The sequence below is a fragment of the Rhinolophus hipposideros genome (assembly GCF_964194185.1).
Source record: "Rhinolophus hipposideros genome assembly, chromosome: 20".
In the NCBI taxonomy this organism is placed as follows: domain Eukaryota; kingdom Metazoa; phylum Chordata; class Mammalia; order Chiroptera; family Rhinolophidae; genus Rhinolophus; species Rhinolophus hipposideros.
In genome coordinates this window covers 16581460-16602023 of record NC_138066.1, presented here as the reverse complement: position 1 = coordinate 16602023, position 20564 = coordinate 16581460, and the positions used below count along the sequence as shown (strand labels likewise).

The following is a 20564-nucleotide window of genomic DNA, read 5'->3' as shown; positions in this document are numbered from 1 at the left end:
AAAATGTCATCAAAATTTGGCCCCAAAGACCTATAAATTCTTCGTACGTGAAGGAGACTTGTGTATCCTCCCAGCCTCTTAAGAGAACGGCTCTGATGAAATTATGCCAAGTACTGAGTAAACGGGAGGGGTTTTCTTAGTGGAAACCATAATGCTATGCTGTGGCCACATTTTCACAATACTTCGGGGGTGGGAGGGTGGTCCCTCTGCCTGGATAGGCTGGAAGGCTATGTAACATTTTGTTCAGGGGAAACACAGTCCAGATTCAAGAGTCAAGACCAAGTCATGAGACTCACTGGAATCAAACTCTGGCACCAGCCCCACAGCTTCTAGGCAGCTGTGCCTTCACCCTAACAAAACCACCCAGAACCTGCCGACAAGAAAAACACAGCAACACCTACCGTAGCACTCTACAGAACTCCACTATGTGGCCTCTAAGGAAACTGATCCTTAAATCCTGAATCTTTTTCCTGAGAGCAGCTGAAGGTGGCTTTTATCACCAAAAGGGTAATAAATGGTGCAATTAATCCTTTTCTAACCCATGACCAAACTATGGTTGAAACAGCTAGTTCTTATTGATACAGGAAGATGTTCAAGACCTCGCCGTGGGTAGACAGAGACAGACAAACACTGTATGGTGTCACTTATATGTGAACTCTAAAAAAGCTGAATTCACAGAAACAGAGAGTAGAGCGCTAGGTACGAGAGGCGGGGGTTGGGTAAAATGGGGAGGTACTGGACACAGGGTACAAACTTCCAGTTGTAAGATTAACAAGTTCTGGGGATCTAATGTATAGCATGGTAATTACAGCTAATAATACTGAATTATACACTTGAATATCGCTAAAAGAGTAGATGTTAAATATTCTCACCACAAAAAATGTGTGAAGATATTACCTAATGCTACGATGGCAATCAGTTTGTCATATATAAATCAAATCAACACACTGCACACCTTAAACTTACGCAATGCTATATGTCAGTTGTAGCTCAATCAAGTTGGGGGGAAAAGGAACAGTGATGAGTAAGTGCAGTGTGAGTGCCCAATAAACACCGCTACAGTAAAAACAAAAAAACACCTAATACTGGGTGAAGAGGTACGCTGACGGACAGTTTTTATGAAGAAATAGCCATCAATATATGTGATAACAGTAAGACCTCGAGAAATAGGTAAGATGACGTCCACTATTCTCTGTGGGTATTGAGTTTATAAAGGCTTTTTTTCCTTTGCAATTTTTTGCATTTTTACAAAGCGTATGTATAAAATTGTATTAAAAGACTTAAAAGAAAATGAGAGCTATTTCACACCTCAAATGAGTTATATGTATCCCACTTCTGCTGATTTGTTACATGACTAAAATTACTGGAGAGGGCTCAGTGAAACCAAGCACTGAAAAAAAATGTTCAAAGCAGCAGCAGGTACTTTTTTTTTTTAAACAAATGGGCCAAAATTTTCTAAGAATTTCAGCTACGCCTACAATTACCTTGGGAGTAATCAGTATCCCTTTTGACAAGGCAGCTGCATCTGGCATTAGCAGATGTTGAGAAGAGTTTATTAAAATCTGTATCTAGTTGAGAATCCAAATAAGGGAATAATATTTTCCACTCTTTAGTTTAAATGTCTTTAGTTTTGATTAAATCCTAATCTTCTATGCTAATTTTAAATGCTGTACTTAATTTTTAAAAAACTGGATAGATTTCAATTTGCAAAATGTCTGACACATCCAAATTAGGCTGAGAACTAACAGCAGAGAAGGACATTTCACCTTGCCCGAGGCAACAGCTGAGAAAGTCACTTAAAGACTCACCTTGCCAGCAAGATCCCCTGGTACTCTTCTAGTTGTCTCATGAAGCTGGGGTTGGGCTTGGTCACAGTTCGCCTTTCCTTCACATAGTCATAGGCTCGGTCCAGATTCCAGCCATATTCCTTCATTGCGTAGGCAATCACAGTAGAGGCCGAGCGACTCACTCCCATTTTGCAGTGCACAAGGCACTTAGATCCGTGTTTCCTGGTTTGGGAGTTGGAGGTAAGGAGCACAACACAATAGTGGGTAGACTTTAAAAGCTGGCTTCTAAATGTTTCCAGGTCTCCTGTCTTGCCCTTCCATTGTTTTGCTACGCAATCCAGCCCACCTTCCTGCACTTGTATCCATCTAGAAGTCAATGTGCAGGGAGGGCAGGCAATTCAGACAATATTCAAGGTTAACATTCAGCCTCTTTAATTCATTCAGCAAACGCTCACCAGGCAATTTACCACGTGTAAAACAATGCGTGTAAAACAATGTGCAAGGTACTGCAAGGCACAGAGAAGTAAGTAACAGTTTGCCCTAGAGAGTAGGACTCAGTGGGAGAAGCAGACAATTAAATATCAAAATGGTAAATGCAACCCAGCTGGTCATAGACTGTCAGGAGAGCATTTTCATTTTTGAGACTGGACCCCATTTTGTGTGTGGTTAGAGCCAGGCCTTTCATAGCCCCAAGGGCGCGATTCACGGCTGGCACGCTCTTGAGTTACAGGTGTGGCAGTGATTCATCTAATTTATCCAAATGTTCTGAATTGATGCCAGTTCAAGTTCCAGTAAGGGTTCTGTCCCTGGAGGAAAGCACACACCAGATGAAACCAACCCTCCTCTTTCCTCAGATGTAGCCCTGGATATTACTTTTCACAACACCACCACCCGTGCTGTGCCTAGGGACCGGCTGTAGAGCTGGACGAGACCAGGTGACGCACCATGTGGCTTCCTCAGTGAGGAGGGTGGAACGAGCAACCATTTTTTTTAATGGGGTGGAAGAACACGAAAACAAGGTTGCCACAAAGTGATACTAAAAAACAAAACAAAATGCCTCAATCTTAACATGCCAGAGGATATTACCTTGGATGTGAACATCACTCAGTTGTGCTAACTGGCTAATAACACAGAATCTGGCACAGAATAAGCCTCCAACTATAAGCCTTCTAATAAATGTATGAACAAACTTCTGGACCTGATAAGTAGGTCTGTCAGCTGTAAATAGGAACATTTTAAAATCTGTACCAAAAAACGGTTACTCGTATCAGTAATGTACATAAGCTGGAATTCTTCCCACGTGGCTATTCCAATAAGTTAAAAAAAAATCCACATGTAAGCCTAACAGGGGAAATCTATTCATTCACTCGCTCACTGTATCACCATAGACAAGCTTCCTTCCGAAAGCTTATTATCCTTTGGCCGGAGCCAGAAACAGATGAAAGAGTTAAGCACCAGTGCAAGGAGGCGTAAGTTTAAGTGCCAAAATAAGTGAGCCAGATAAGCTACAGGAATGCAGAGAATGGTCTGGAACAAGTGAAACAGTCTCAAAGGAAGGTAAGATTAACCTCCAACCTGTCAATTAGATGCAACACTTTGGTGTTCGAAAGTTGGTGTTTTGTGTGTCTCTGTGTGCGTAGATTATCCCAAATGACTAGAAAACACTTGTTTTGTTTATGGCACCATAGGGTTTTCATTTATCCCACAGCTGGGAAGCCAATGCACAGTGGCCCAGGTGGAGTTCAGACACGGGCTCTATAAGCCCCTATCAAGCTCTGACAACATTAATGCATTTAATTTCAGGTCTATGCCTGCAGGCATGGAAAGCGTTCAATCTTGGACAATCCTAAGAAAACACAATTATGAAATCCACTCCCATGAAAACATTCCACCATTTTGAATTGGGCTTTTTCAGTGGATGGCTTCTAACTCATGTAATGAAGGATCTGAAGTCAGTTCTCACCTAACCCAGTTTTACAAGTACTTTTCAGGTTTAACACCCACCCTGTAACATCCCCCGGCCCTCCATGCTAGATTGTCCAGATTAAGCCTGGCATCACTTTAGGAATCCTAAACCCACCCATTTGTATATAGAATCTGGAATTCAGGGCCCTGATTTAGAGTGAAACACATGAGCTGCCCAGGGTGCCATTTAAGGAGGCACTTACTCTCACATGCGGACCTAAGTGTGAGTGCGTGTCTGCTTACATGTTACCTGGGGGCCTCATGTACCTCCCCCTAATCCCAGCCCTGCTGAAATCAGCCTTACTGTTCATTGGGCGTGGGGGCATCACCTTGGACTCTTGTCTCTTTAGCTGTGCCCCTGACAACTTGCCTAGTCTTTTCCAGTCATCTTTCCTTAAGACTAGTCCTACATCCGTGAAGGACTCTGAAATGGGACGTGATCGTGGTTCTTCACCACTTAACACTTAACCTCTCGGAACCTCATCTCTACAGTTTGTCCACATCAAAGGATGACAATATATGCCTCTCCGGGTTTTGGAAAATATTACATGAGAGAATACATGTAAAGTACCTGGCACATAGTCAGCATTCCGTGAGTGGTATTTATTATCGGGAATAATTTAATAAAAGGCTTCAAGAATACGAAATGCTGTTTCTGAGAGAATGAGACCAAAGCTAGAATATGGGAATTCAGGGTAACTAAAGGAAGAACTGCCTGATCATAACGGTCCTTAAGAGAAGTATGGGATCATTCTTGAAGGAGGACTTTAAAAACAGAAGTGTTTCTCATCTGCTAGGGATGATTTGAATGTGGTCCCTTCATTAGGGGGAGTGTGGCCAACATGCTCATTTATGGTTCCTTCTATCGAAGGCAGAGAGGATTGGCAAAGTGATCCCCAGGGACTTAAAAAGAAAAAAGTCAGTGCTGACATATTAATACTAATTTATACTCAACACTAAAATAATACCATTAAAGAGCTTCACTAAAGGGACCAATTAAATTTTAAAAAGAGACCAATTAATTTAAGGAAGACATCAATAGAAAGGTCAGAGAAAAATTTCACTATTTAGAGTATCATAACAATAAAGTAAAAAAAAAAAAAAAAAAAAAAAAAGATTTCCAAAGCTCGGCTACGTTTATCTCGTCTTCAGAGAGGAAGACCCAGTATTCCATCTACCTGGAAAAATAATTTCTGTTATATAACTTCCAAACGTACCCACTGGCAAATTAAGCATTTCATTCAGAATTTCTTTTCTCATTTCTATTTCTTTTGCTGCCACTTAAGTTTATTTACTTTAACTTTTTCGCTCAGTGGAAATAGTCAACATGAGGTCATTTTCTTCCAGGGCCTTCATCTACTTAAAAGTATTAAGTCACTAGTCATCTTTTCCCTAGGATTAAGAAATCTCTGGGGGCCTCACAGTTTCGGGTACCCCCTCTTGTAAGAGAGCTGTATTTTCGTTTTAATAAAAATCTTTGCTCCTCTAAGAAAAAAACAAAGAAAGAAATCTCAGGATTCTCTTGTTCTTTATTTCCTTTTTCCTCGAGTACCATCAGTAAGTTATCTACAGCCTTTAGGCCCCAGCCATGTGTGGTGCACAAGTAATAGGAGTAAGAATACGTGTTGGGGACCCGTTACTCACTTTGCTTTAGAGATGAATTTGTACGTGTCATTCCAGTAAGCCAGGAGATCCGTTGCTTCTTCGTCATACACCCGAATGTTATGGTACTCAAAGAGTCCTGGGAAGAAGTTATCTATCTCTCGCGTGACATTCAAGATATACCGCACCCTGTGAGGAAACCAAGGGAGAATATGGGCTCTACGAAGGCTAAATTCAATGTCTAGCACCATTTTCTTATTTAAAACTTGTTCACTCCTTAGGCTGAAATTAAATAGACTGAAGAAAGCTAAACAACTAAGAAGCTGTACTTACTTAGTACAGAAACTGTGTAAACAGGATCCTGAGCATACCTGGACACCAGGGAGATACGAGGAGAAAAGTTGTCTACCAAGTTCAACATGCCATTTTTAGCTTATGTATAGTTACACAATTTCATTTTTGATAGTCTTTTGAAAACAGGTCTCATATTTTAATCCAAAGAATCAACTTGAGGCCCATGATCTGAAAATTCCTCTTTACACAACTAAAATTACTGACAACATAACTCATTCCTCGGAAATCATTTGTACCTCAAGAAAAAAAAAAGACAAACCAGAAAAGAAATATTTTCCTCCTCTCTTCCTAAATGCCAGATTGTCAGATTTTGCTCTATTACTCTCTCTGAACTACATGAAACGTAAATGAGGCCAGGACTGGGAGGGTCAGAAGAAAGTTGGATTTAAAACTCTTAACTCTCTAGGCTGCATTCCTGGCTGCTATGGCAGCAAATGTATTTGAGAGTTCTCCCCATACTTAGGGGCCTGTAGAAAAGGGTTTCTGTATCTTCTGCTCTCTCTCTCACTGTGCAATCTCAGGAAATGCTTGGGTTTAATTTGCCAAATGGATTATCTTTTCTCAACACTGTGGACTTACACATCACCGGAGTTTATTCCAACAACCCAACACAGACTCACTCATTTCTCTCTGCAGAAGCTGCTTCCTTCTCAGAACCACATGTGGGGTTCTAAAAACCCAACCTCTGAAGTCAGAGAAATGACTACAGAAAGGGAATGCCATTGCTAACCAACTCTCTGGTTAAAGTTAAGAGACTAAAATTTTTCTGGGACATGATTTGAATCTGTTTCAACTTAGCATTAAAGTCCATTACTAGAAAGGATCTTTTTTCTTTTTAATTTAAAAAATAAGCACATGCAACTGTGGGAAACAGTTTAGCAGTTCCCCAAAAGGTTAAACATAGAGTTACCATATGACCCAGCAATTTCTCTCCTAAGTAGAATCCTATGGCATAGGAAAATATAAGTCTACCTAAAAACTTGTACATGAATGGTCATAGTAGTAGTAATAATAGCCAGAAAGTGAAAACACCTAAATTTTCATCAACAGATGAATGGCTAAACAAAATGCGGTGTATTGTGGAATATTATTTGGCAATGAAAAAGGAACAAAGTCCTATTAGTACATCTACATTAATAAACCTGGAAAATATAATGTTAAATAAAAAAAAAAAGCATTCTTAAAAAAGCACATATTGTATGATTCCATTTAAATGAAATTTCCAGAAGAGGCAAATCTAGAGAGACAAAAAGTGTGTTAGTTTCTAGGGCGTACAGGGAAGAAGTGAAATGGGGGTGACTGCTAAAGGGTACAGAACTTCTTTTTATGGGCTGAAAATGTTTCAAATTGCTTGTTGCACAACTGTGAATACAGTAAATACCACTGAAGTGTACATTTTAAACGGGTAAACTGTACAGTATGTGAATTGTATCTCAATAAAACTCTCAAGGAAAAAAAGGCAAGCACACTTCCCTAGGCAGCCACTACCAAATGGAATTGGCCTCCTTCAAACTTCTTGGCGATCTCTACCTGGAGTAGCACTTCACTTGGGGTCTAACGTCAGTAGACTGGCTGAAAATGGCCGTCAGGTCAAAAATCACATTAGAAAATCCCTTAAATCACCCACAGGGGTCAGTATTCCTGTTTTTGTGTATAGATCTCTGAACTGTAACTCTTCACCCACGCAAGGTTAAGAACCAGTACATTTAAGAAACAAGGAGATGTCTGACTATCCAACCATATTCTTATGTTTCCGTGTTTTATAATTTAGCCTTATAAACAGGACATGAGACGAATAGCTCTCATCTCCAGCTGGAGTTGTAAGTCAAACGTCAGAGCGCATTCTCACGCCCAAGCGTGCGTATGAGTGATGTGACACCAAAGCATCTGGCCAACGCTGCTGTAGCAAACCTCAGATTTCATATGAAGCGCGGTATCCAGGCCAGGTGGCAGCTTTCTGCAAGTCAGGATGTCGAGTTTTCTATCCTTCCTTCAGCTTCACTGAGCACCCTCTTGGTATAAAGTTCTGAGCTAGGTAGATGTGTGTTTTACACAAAACTAAGATATAGTCTCTGCTTCCAAGAACTCTAGACTTAATCCATATCAAGTTAAACTTTCCAAATTCTATTTATTTTCGTATCTTAAATTAAGTAACCAGATTTCCCTCCTGGAACACTTTTAAATAATCATTTGGCTCAAATCCTGCTCCCAAGTTGATTTTAGCAATTATGAGATACCTTTCTTCTGGGAGTAAAGTCGGGAGTACGTGTCTAATCATGTTCAAGATAGCCAGAAGGCTGACTTGTAGCTGAGAAAACAGGCAGCCAGCAAACCAGCCAGGCAGCCATCACTATCTCGGAGGCTTAGTAGGTCTGATCTCTATCCACAATGAAGAGTTAGCACGGCCAATTTCCAGACAGGACTTTCTCTTCTCTTTTTGGACTGGTCTGACCTCCTAAGGCCAAATTCAATGAAAAATTCAGGCAATAGCTAAGAAGTAAAAAGGGAAGAATGGCAGCTTTTTGCTTGCTGAATGTTCAGTATGGTCTCAATGGCTACAATAAAACTCAATAACCATGCTGCTCAGAAGCACATTTCTTAATGCAAGGTAGGTCTTGTTCAATTCAGAAGCTTGTTCATTTTATATTTATAACCTACTTAGTCTTGAAGAACTTTACTATAAAAGGACAGGGACTGAGTCTCATTCGTCTTTGGATCCCTAGCACCTAGCACTGTGCTTGGCGCAAAGAAGATGCTCCATAAATGGTGAACAGCTATGAATCCAACATATACAGAACTGTAACGCTTACATAAAAATAGGAACCAAAGGCAAAATTATGGAAATAGTAAAAAGATCAGTGGTTGCCATGGTTGGGGGTGGAAGGACAAATGGGTGAAGTCTAGAGGACTTTCAGGGCAGTGAAAATATTGTGATACCGTAACGATGGATACATTATACATTTGTCAAAGCCATGGAACGTACACACCAAGAGTGAATCATGAGTTACGAACTTTGGGTGATTACGATGTGGGCGGATTTTGACAATGGGGGAGGCTATTTGTGGGGTGGGGGGTTGGCAGATCTCTGTGCCTTCCCCTCAATTGTGCCATGAATCCTTAAATTGCTCATAAAAAAAAAAAAAGGAACCAATAACCGCATTTGTTTTTTAAACGGCAGGAAAGGCTTGCATAGGTGATTTTGAAAGCCTTTCCACTGAAATAGTTGATCTTTCTTGCTGGGGAGGAAGAAACAGTGGGAGAACAGCAGTTTTAGTTTTTATGAGATCATACCTGATTAGAATCAACAAGAAGTAACAAGCTTAAAGTTACTTTTAATACCTCTTTGACTGAAAAAGGTAAAGATAAAGCAGTGATGCTTACTTACCCTCGGTTCTGTAAATCCTCTAAGTTCGAGGCATTCCATTCTGAGCCCTGTGGAACCAAAAAGACAAGGTTACGCACTATCAGCAAATGAACCAAATAAAATAGTTGAACAGGAATCCTGTGAGAAGAAGCACGTTTCTAAAAAGAAGGCCAATATTATCTACTGAGTTTCCTCTCTATGTGCCAGGTGCTTTCTATATTATCACACTTAGTTTTCACACATGATAAAGTTACCTTCATTTTTACAGATAAAAAGACCAATCCTTAAAGAATTCAAATAATTTTTGCTCAAGATCACATTGCTGGAAGGGTTGTTTCTGACCATCCTCCAATCTAAGTTAATTATCATCTATTATTATTGTTTGTAGTAACTCTGATTTTTTTCAATAGCATATATCACAATTTTTACTGGTATATTTTTTATATGTTTATTTACTAACTCTCCCCTCCATTATAATTTAAGCTTCTTTTGTTCCCTATGAAAACCCCTGTATACTGCCTGCACCTGGCAGGTATTCAATAAACATTTGTTGAATGAGCAAAATGGAATTATAATGAATGAAACCTAGATTTCATTCTAAAGCCCACATTCTTTGTAGCGCATTCCGCTGCATGTAAGGAGTTGGGGGCAGGGGTATTGTGTGTGTGCGTTACTGTACACGTGTGTGGAGGGGGAGACAATGAAATAGCAGCTTCTGTCAAACTAATGAGGGAAACATGATATGCAAACTTTAAAAGGAGGTTCTATAGATTATCAGGAAGATACATCAGTCTTTAATACTTTGACACATTTGCTTTTTCTCCCCTCTTCCCTTTCTTTCAATATATATCCACTTTATTCCCTGACCCATTTGAAAGCAATTTGAGTATCATGACACTTTGATCATGTATCGTTTAAGAACAAAAATTCTCCTACATAATTCCATTTTTACAACCAAGAAAGATAAGATCAATAAAATAACAACTAATACATCATCCATATATGATTTTCAAAAATTGTTCTCCAAATGTACTTCGTACGCACTCACTCAAGGATCATACTTTGCATGTAGTTGCTATGTCTCTACCTCCTTTCATCTAGAAAGGTCTATCCTTGCCTTCATTTTTGTCTTTCATGATATTGACATGTTATAGACTACAGGTCTGTAATCTTAGAACTCCCCACAATCTGAATTTGTCTGAGTGCTTTCTGATGACTAGATTCAGTTCCAACATTCCTGGCAAGAATATTACAAGGGTGATGTGTACTTCCTACTGCATCAAATCATGAGGTACATAACATCAGTTAGTCCCATTATTGGTCACGCTGACTTTGAATTCTTGGTAGGTACCACTGTATCTGCCATATCCTTCTGTCGTAAAGGTTCCTTTACAAATAACTAGCAATCTTTAGACATTAGTAATCTTTGAAGCCATATGAACACCGTTTCACAATAATCTCTTACCCTATGGCTTCAAGATTAATTGCTGATCTTGCACAAATCAATTATTTTATGGGAGTTTACAAAATGATTTTCTAATTCCATCATTCCTTCTGCATGTTAGCTGGCCTTTTTCTGTAAAACAGAGCTTCATCTAATCAATCTTTCTAACCTTTGAGTGTCACTATGGACTTCTTTTTGTATTTAGTATGTTGCAATCCATGACCGTCATCTATGTATATTTTTTGGACACTCAAATTGTCCTGAATTTAGCCTGTGGGAATCTCTTCAAGCAGGAGCCTTTCAATATGACCCCATTGGTCTTTAATAATTCCTTACTTTCTGGTACAAAAAAATCATTCCCGATTCACTTTGTGAGTGAAATCCCCAATTTCCCCAAGGAGTCCTGGCTTCTTTTGGTGAAGAATGGTATTTTCTAATCACGATCTGGGCATTAGGTATGCTAATACCTAATTAGGTATGGGTGTCACTGCTTCTAAAACTTTTCAGTGGACAGATCTAGGAAATAGTTCCAAAAAATAGTGAGTTTATCCTGGTACTTCCTATTCAAATTCAACATTGCAAGGTCTTCCTCTCTTTCTTGCCGCTCCCCCATCACATATATCTCCCTATTTCACAGTGAGAACCTTGGTTCCCAACAACTCATTTGCTCTATTTACAAAATACTTTCAACAGTATTACACCAATACCACAACCAATAACAAACCTGTTAGTTAAGTTCAAATTTTCTTTGCAGTTCCTTTTTATCCTTATTGTACCCCACTAAGGGGGTACAGAGAATTATGCATAAAAGTTACTAGAATTAATTTCTGTGAGGTTATCAATTTGATATACATTTGGGTTCATTGATCCTGTTTGTACTCAATTTTAGGGTGTGCTTTCCCCTTTCTTTTTGATTTGAGTTTTTGAATATGCTAAACTTTTACATAGCTGAAAATCAAGTTTATTTAAAAGTAAACTTAAAGTCTTACTCCCACCCCTATTTCTTCAATCCCCATGGGTTACCATATTCATTAGTTTCTGGCTTATTCTACCCATGTTTTATTTTGAAAAAAATATGAGCAAATATATATACTCATTACCATGTCTTACTTATACAAAAATAGTGTACCACATATACTTTTTTTAATCTTCACTTTCTTCACTTTAAAATATGTAAGCCATTCTATATTACAGTTCAGAGAGATCTTCCTTATTCTTTCTTACATTTGCATAGTACTTCATTGTGTAGTGACAATAGTTTATTCAACAAGTCTCCTATGAATGATGTTTCATATTTGTGGAAGTAAGCTTTCTGGGTCGAGGACAAATGTTTAGTTTTGTTAGACATTGCTAAATCCCCCTTCACAGAGTTTGAAACAATTCTGCATTCTCACCGGCCATGTATGAGATTGCCATTTCCCCCCACCACCTGGCCAACAAAATGTGTGTTTAAGCTTTTGAAATCTTGCCAATCTGATAGGTGTGAAATGTTATCTCAGTGTAATTTCAATTTGCATTTTCACTTAAAAGTGAGCAATTTTTCAATGTTTCAGGTCCACTTTCTATCTTTGAGCTACCTGTTTGACAAGGCAAACATTTAAACATAAGATTTTTACCTATTTCAGAATTATCCGTTAAATGGAATTTAGCATTAGCAGACTCAAGTTCAAACCCCAACTCCCCTTCCCACGGTGAGGCACTGGGCAAACTGCTTAACTGTCTTCACTTTCCTTATCTATAAAATGGAACACTCCTTCCATCTTAGTCCTATATATCTACTGGGTACCTCCCCCTCAAATTACAGATATAAAGTTTCTCCCAATTCCTTTTGCCATGTGAGAATACAAAGAGAAGCCTGCAACCCGGAAGAGGGCCCTCACTTGACCATGCAGTACCCTGATCTCAGACTTTCAGCCTCCAGGACTGTGAGAAATACATTTCTGCTGTTTATAAGCCAACAAACAAACCCCCAGTTTCTCCCATAGGCAACCCTCTCTGTAACAAGAATTCTATTAACTTGATGCTACACATCCCTAGTAAAGGGAAAAAAACCCATATGTAAAAACCCTCTCTTCGTTCTGAATCCTCCTCCAGACACTGTCCGTTCACCCTCCCCTTCAGAGCCAAGATCCACAGGAATGTAACCTAATATTCACTTTCTCGGGTTCCTCACTTCCCATGTGTCTCAGCCCACAGCCCTGGGGCTTCTGCCCTCATCACTCTTGCTAGGGTTACTAATGACCTCTTCTAATTGTCTAATCCACGGGTCCCCTCGTCTAACTGTCTAATCCATTGGCCTTTCATGAGTATCCATCTGATATGGTTCATCACTCCCTCCTTATGGAATTACATTACATGCCACAAGTACCTAGCTTCATGCCTGGCAAAATAAAGAGGATCAACAAATGTTTGTTGAATGAATGAATGATTGAATGAGATAATAAAGCACTTTAAAAATTGTTAGGTGTTATGCAAGCACTGTCACCATGTTACAAGTGATCTGTAATTTGGTCAGCGAACTGGGAAATCGCAAGGATCCTGTGCTGAAGTTCCAGTAAGTGATGGACGACTGATCTTTTCTCAGCTGACTTACTTTCAAGAAAACATGGAAGGTTCTGAAGGCTCTGTGCTCAACCTTAGAAAACTAGCTCCCACACCAAAGGAAGAGACAAGAACCACAAAAGACTTCAAGGAGACAGAAGGCGAGCAATAAAGGATTGAGTGGCTAACCTGGAGTCAGGGACACGGGACCACCTAACTTCTTAATTTTAGAAATCTAAATCCTCTGAGGAACTGTCCAGGTGCATGGAAAGAACCCTGATGTGATGGCTGAAGTTCATGGCTTTCATCTACCTGTCCACAGAAGATTCAAACTGACAGTCTGAAATGATACATAGCCAGAAACAAAATAAATTACTAGCACTGGCCACTGACTCAGGGAAGCCCAATGCTGAGCTGGGTTGTGGTGGGGGCTGCTTCGACTTCAACCAGAAAAAAAGAACTGGAGTCCAAGTGGTGTAATTACTTTTCTGCCCTCAACACACATGCCATTCATATTAGTCCCGGGGGTCTTTCACAGACTCAATATGTATATATATTTTTCCCCCTCCATGCTTCTAAGGCTTACAATGACACAATTTCATTGAGGTTTTTCTATGTCCTATGTCATTATGCAAAGCATTTCTAATTTTCCTGAAATGTAAAATGAGATCTTGGGACCTTAATATATTTTTAAGTTAAATTTATTTACACCTTTCGCTGTGGTTTCTCCATACTGCACCCTGGCCCAAAGACCCAAGTGACTGATTTCTTTTCAAATGTTCCAAGCAAAATAGGAGAACACATTTATGGCAAATAAGGAGGAGTGTACTAAGGGTTCTGCTAAGATCAATACAACTTGACATAATCTCCGAGGACTGGTGTCCCTGCCCATGTTGTCCTCATCACACCACACCTACGGCCTCCACACACTGAGTCACATCACCATGACAACAAGGCACAAGCTCTCTATTAACTTTATGCTATACCTCTCCAGCAGAGGCACAACAATCATGACGATGATGAAAATAGCCCATTTGATTACTGTCTCATCTATTGACAGCTCCTCCATTTCTCTGTCCCGACTGTACAAATAACTACTAACCTGAGGCTTAATTTTCCTTTGAATAAATAAGCACTATTCTAAAAGGATTTGTAATGTCAAATCTTGAAAGAGATAACGATTGGCAGTAAAAATTCGGACTAGATTTTTTCCATGAACAAATTGGTTGGTTATGTGTCTAATACTCCTGTGCTTCCCTTGTTTAAGAAAGCGGCCTGCCTGCGTGCAAAGGGTCTCTGTTCACATCTAGCTTTTTCTCAGCCAAATCGGACAGCCTCCAGGAGAGCTGTTGATACAGAGATACGGTTGGGCAGAGGTGTCCAGCCCAGAGAAACAGTACACTCTTAGGGGTGTGGGGGAACTTCTTTTTCTGGAAATACCCTGGCTTCCAACCAATGAATCCTCTCTTCTTGCTGCAGATTTTCTCTAAACTATGCTCTACACTTTTCTTCTCTGTACCAGCTGGATACCTTTCCAAATAAACATCTCTGTGCAGCGCACTGCAGAGCTGAGCATTCTTCCAAAGGGAGGGGAGAAATCCTGCTGCCTCCCTTCACACAATCTACTTGTGCTCCAGGCATGGCAGCAATGCACAAGATGAGATGACTTTGCAGAAAATTAACACCACCATTCGCAGCTTGGATAAGACCTCTTTTTCCGTGTCAATTGCTGGGAAAGCCCGCAGAGCACAGACTCACTGGAGAAGAGATAGCGGTTAGGACACAGGATATGGTGGTGCAAACAAAGGGAGGAAGCCATCAAGGAAGAAGGACAATAAGAAGTTTCGACAACCTGCTCATGCACTTATTTTGTTGGATAAGACTTAAATTTCAGGATTCTCCAGTTTGAAAGTTTTTTTCCCAAATAAGAAAAATATTCACAGTGGAAAGAACATGTCCATTCTCTTGAAAACAGAATTATATCTGAAGGGGAATACATTTGTCTTCTTTCAAAAATATGTACATAGATACATATTAAAAAATTAAAGATGGGAAGCCAGTATTAAGATAATGAAAGATAACAGTGCTTACTTCTGTTGGTGGCGATTAAATGTTATTTACTGTCTTCTAAAAATTTCTAAGTTTTCTATAATTAACATGAATTATTTTTGTAACAAGAAAAAGACCTGAAGACATAAGGATATGTCAATAATCATGAAATAATAGGATAAATTTATTGGTACAAATACTCAAATACATTTGTAGTTGGTTAGGGACTGCAATTTGGGGAGAACTGGCTTGTTCTTTCAGCTTAGAGTAATACTAAAAAGTGTTTATATGTCCTAAAATATACCATTTGAGGAGAGGGTAAGTAGAAGGTAGTTCTTGAGGGGGTGGTATTGGAGACATAGTGAAGTATGACTGAAATTAAAAAGGTTGGTGGCCGGTTAGCTCAGTTGGTTAGAGTGTGGTGCTAATAACACCAAGGTTGCCGGTTCAATCCCCTCATGGGCCATTGTGACCTGTGCCCTCCTTAAAACAAACAAAAAGACAGTTGACCAGTCAGATATTGACTGTATTTGATATTCATCATGTCTACATCCTTTTCAGTATTAAAATCCAAGCTGAATGGAAAAGTGACTTCCAAGTTTATGGCTTTGGTCACTTTTTAACATGAGCTATTCGTGGCTATAGGCCCTTCACAAAAATGTTGTGATACATGGAAACAGTTGGGGACAGGGCTCATCTGAATGAGTGACTCATAAGTTGTCTATAAATAACACAAAAATTCTTTCCAACAATATAAGAGTGGGGAATACTTGAATCCTCATGGAAGTATACACGAAAGACATCAAAGCCAGGTGTTTTACAAATGGAAAGGTCAATGACAGCTTCGTAGTATGATTTACACCCAGAAATGGCAACACTCATTAGTCAAGTTAAAGTAATGGAAAAGAAATTCCTCTCCCAGCTCAGTTTTTCATGAGTAATTTCACAGCTATATACCACTATGAATCACTCCACAAGCACACATAGAGTGTCAACAAATTAATTCAGGGCACAAGGCTTCAATGGCACAAAGTCTAACTGCTTGGTGAAATAAACTCTTGAATATTCAGGGTGAGATGATCCAGTTTTGTCAGTTCTTGTGCATTTATTCCTTTTTTCTCCTGTTTCCCAGCTTCTAATCATTTCACGGTTCACAAATGTACTCACCAGAGAAAGGAAGTGAAATTCAAACCAATTGAATTTAGTTCCCTGCTAGCATTTTTGGTCAAAGTGTGTGGGAAGTGGGAACAAAAACAAGGTTTTGACATCCCCCTCCCCAAGTTTAATTATCCTTGTTAACCTTGTTCCCACTACTGTGTACAGATGAAAACTAGAACTCTTTAACATTTGGGAGGAAAATGTATCTTAGGATTTTAGAAACTTTCCTAATTTATCTGTCAGAGAGGTCTCCTTGGGCTAATTGCAGGTCACTGAATGTTCAGGAACCATAAAGAACAATTTTAAGTCACTGAATTTTTGGTAATCACCAAAGTATTCAGGGGACTAAAAATGTAGCCGCAAGGTTCCAAATGCTTACAAGTTCAACAGCCTCTCATTTGTAAGTAGTTCCCACTTGCTCTGCTCAGATCTTTCAGACCTTAGACACACTTGGCAGACGGAAAGACTGACCGTGAAGGATCATCCTGCTTTGACACACTGTAGACTACAACTATTGCGGACTGGTGTTTTTGACTTTGACTATTATGGAGAACAGATGAGATATTTAATAAACCATGGGGAAAAAAGGCCTGATTTGTAGCATTTGCCAATTTCTTTAGTGTAAATTTTCCCACCATAATTAATTTTAATCCACCAGCTTGATGTCACTGAATGAGGAAGTGGGAAGAGATGAGAAGCACACCATTATATGTAACATTTCCACCATACAACAGATATAATAGTAAAATAATTAGAAAGTGATGAGGTTTAATTATTTATTAGCTTTGTTTTTAACGTAAGCTACATTTTACTTAAATATAATAAAATTCAGCAGTTGTTCTGCCCCCTCCATGAGTTGGTATGGACTAGCTTTGGCACGCCACTTAAAGTGACCCCCAAACTTACCAAGAACACGTGCTCAAATATCTGCGTAGGGCTATCCATCTGACCCAGGATGACTATCATTTCATTATCTATAAATTCCTTGAATTCTCGCAAGTTGCATACCATTTGCATTTCCAACTCAGTTCGTATCTGAAACAAAGATGACGTATTACACTAATCTCTGTAAAGTCCCTCCGTACTTTCAATCACTCACAATTTTTAGCCCCACACCTAGCCCACTCCGAGCCTTGGAACAATGAGGACTTGCAGTCTCTTACCTCTTTTGATGTGATATTCTCCAAATCCTTCTGCATCATAATCTCCCTTAATTTGGTTTTAATTAGTCTTTCTGTTCGCTCACGTTCAGTTGGTCTGAGAAGAGAGAAATGGTGATTTTTCTTAGGCAAGAATTTGACTAAGTTAATGAATATACCATTTAATTATGTTTCCAAATTGGCAGGTCTTGCCTCTATTACCTCAAATTTATATTCTGGAGCCATGGTCAAAAGAAAATGATATTTTATAAAGTTTCTTTTCGGAGTATATACAATGTAAACATGTAGAAATTATTACTTGAGAGGTTATACACGTCTAAAAGCCCTTAAATATATTCACATACATAGATCCACGAAGGAGTAAAGACAAATAGGCTATACTGAGTGTAATACTTTAACGGAGGACCACAATCCATATTTTCCCATATTTACCCGAATACAACTTGCTGAACTGTGTGACCCACTATGGAACTGGGTCTTCTATACCTTAAAATGCCACCTAATGATCATCATTCATTGCTACGCTTCTACAAAATGGGAAAGAGGGAAGAGTGATTTCTGCCTTCTTCAATGAGGCAAATTCTCTTCCAAAATGGGTTTCAAGGATTAACTACCTGGAGTACTTCCATCCAAAATGCTTTCCTTGTCATAAAAGCTCTCACAATATCTCTGTGAAATTGTTACCCTCATTTTACAGATAAAGGAAATAAATAGCTGAAAGGTTAAACGACATGCCAATGATCACATACACTGGCAAAAGAACCAGAACTCTCAGCCCAGCCTAACACTCTACCTGCAGGATTATGTTGCTTCTCTTAGTCTTCTGACTCTTTTAAGAAAAATAAAATTACCCTTGGAACTTTAATATGAAATCAAACTAGGAAGCTGATTCTCCAATTACTCTACAGGTATTGGTTCAATGTAACTGGATGCTTCTCTCTAAAAGCATTATTTCATATTATGCAGAATTTGAGTGAGGCTGACAGAGAGCACTTTCGGTCTCATCTTTCCCTGCTACCTACTCAAGAAAGGTATCTGCTCTGTACCTCCTTATTTGGAGATGGAAATGGACTAAGCCTTCAGGCATCCTGCCTGCCCTTGCTGCCTACAGCCTTATCACTGGCTGCAAAAATAGCTTTGGTAATCTCCAAAGATGGATGCTCTGACCCCACAACCTTGGGGCTCCCTACCACTTGGGTTCTTAAGTTTCTCATGAACCCTGCAGAAGACAAGCTAATATCGGTGCCATTTCACTGTTAATCAGCCAATCCCTGTTTTGACTAGGATTAAAATTTTTAATCATGCTCCCCACCATTTTTCTAATGGTAGAAAGTTATGCACTTCAGTCTTCTATTCAAAAGAAATACTGGATGATAAGTGTCTTACTATTACATTGTTCTGTACACCTGAAACTTAAAAAAAAAAAATACTGGTGAAAACAAATTTTAGTACTTGTGTGCATGGTTTTGATTCTCTAGTTTAGCAATTTTTATCCCAATCCTTCATACTTGTTTGAGGAGAGCGGTTAGAGAGCAGATACACCTGGGTTTTAATCCCAGCCCTGCTACTTAGTAGTGGTGTGACCCTGAACAAATTCCTTCCCTTCTCTGAGCCTCTTTTTTTTTAATATATATATAAAATGAGGACCCCAACCCCATTTTACATAAAATACATATCTGCCTCATGAGGTTCTTATGAGGATTAAATGAGATACCCTGTATGAAGTGCCTGGCATAGCATTTGACATAAACTGGAGGCACCGTTCACATATGTTTCCTTCTTCACCTTCCTGGGATTTTAAAACATAAAACTTTTTTCACAGTAGAGAACTTAAGTCCATTTTGGCACACATTCTCCCTGTGCTCTCAGCATATTTTTTAAGGCTTTTCTAGTCAACTTAGGGCAGAGGAGGGAATGGAAAAAGCATTACAATACAAATACATCTTCTCCCTCGATTTCACTGGCGCAAAATTTGGAAAATACATAAAACCGTAAGAAAATAAAAATCGCTGAAAATCCCTCTATCAGAGACAATCATTAATACTCTCTGATTGACAGCTTTGTTTTTTTCTATGAAAAGATAAACATTTGTTTATTAAATTATCTTAAAATTAGGCTTATATTGTACATACTAAGGACTAACATTTAATGAGCCTCTAACATGTGCCAGAGACTGCATTTTACATTATTTCTTTTGCTTAGGGGTATAGAGAAATTATGGGCAATTTCAGTTTCTTTTTTTTGGTGTGCACTGTAATTTCCCACTTTTCCCATGAAAAATAAGACGGGTTTCCTCTCTATCACATAAGCCTGGTTCAGAATGTCCATTTTTGATACCCAACAACCAGCTGTAAAGCAGGAAAACAGTAACATTTCCGAAGATTCTGAAAGCCAAATTTATCTTTATCTTTTTTGTTACTGTGGGGTCTTGAAAGGACTAGGGCTACTATTGAAAACGAGGTCCTAGTACCAATAATACCCTATGCGAAACAGCTTCCACTATTTTTCTGGCTGTTCTGTTCAGACAATTCTTGGAAATTTCACCTTTTTTAGTAAAAATCACTTATGATAATATTATCTAAATTAAGGCTTTACAAAAGAAATCATGAACTGTTTTGGTATCACTTTAGGAATCTGCAGGTGAAGGTTTGTACAGACAGAAAGGAGCTACTCTTCTTCTACAGGTATTCAGCTGTAGAATACCTTGGAAGTGTAGAAAGATGAATTCAGAGCAAAATAAACATCCTGATTTTAATTTCCAAAGCAGGAAGTGAGTGTGAAAAAATTTCTAAAATAGTCACTTAAGTTTCAACACATAGACCTAAAAAGGAAACAAACATCAGCTCCACCGTAGGCCTTATCCAACTCCCAGTACACCAGGGGGATTTAATAAAATCTTACTGAGAAAGACTTAACAAAGCAAAGGGGGGCTGAGTAAGACATGCAAACTATAAAATACTTTTAAACAAATTTTAACAGAAATCAGCTTAAAATTAGTGTGACAACCTAGGCATTCTTATAAGTTGACAGGAAACATCTTTTCTTAAGTATTGGAAACACTCCTCTAAAAGCTTCAATTTGTCATTAACTTGCTTACCAAATGTTTTTTTTTCACAGATAATGCAAAGGATGACTTCAGC

General features: G+C 38.9%; 1 protein-coding gene across 3 annotated transcripts in view; it reads right to left on the bottom strand.

Moving 5' to 3' along the window:
* SSH2 (slingshot protein phosphatase 2) overlaps positions 1-20564 on the bottom strand; it is a 221635-nt gene that overhangs the window by 16218 nt on the left and 184853 nt on the right. For all 3 annotated transcript variants that reach the window (XM_081027073.1, XM_081027075.1, XM_081027074.1), the window contains 5 exons: positions 17428-17521; positions 17171-17299; positions 9094-9140; positions 5397-5543; positions 1809-2009 (listed from right to left, as the gene is read on the bottom strand). In XM_081027073.1, the coding sequence (XP_080883199.1) occupies positions 1809-2009; positions 5397-5543; positions 9094-9140; positions 17171-17299; positions 17428-17521 (618 nt within the window). The remainder of the gene's footprint in view (positions 1-1808; positions 2010-5396; positions 5544-9093; positions 9141-17170; positions 17300-17427; positions 17522-20564) is intronic.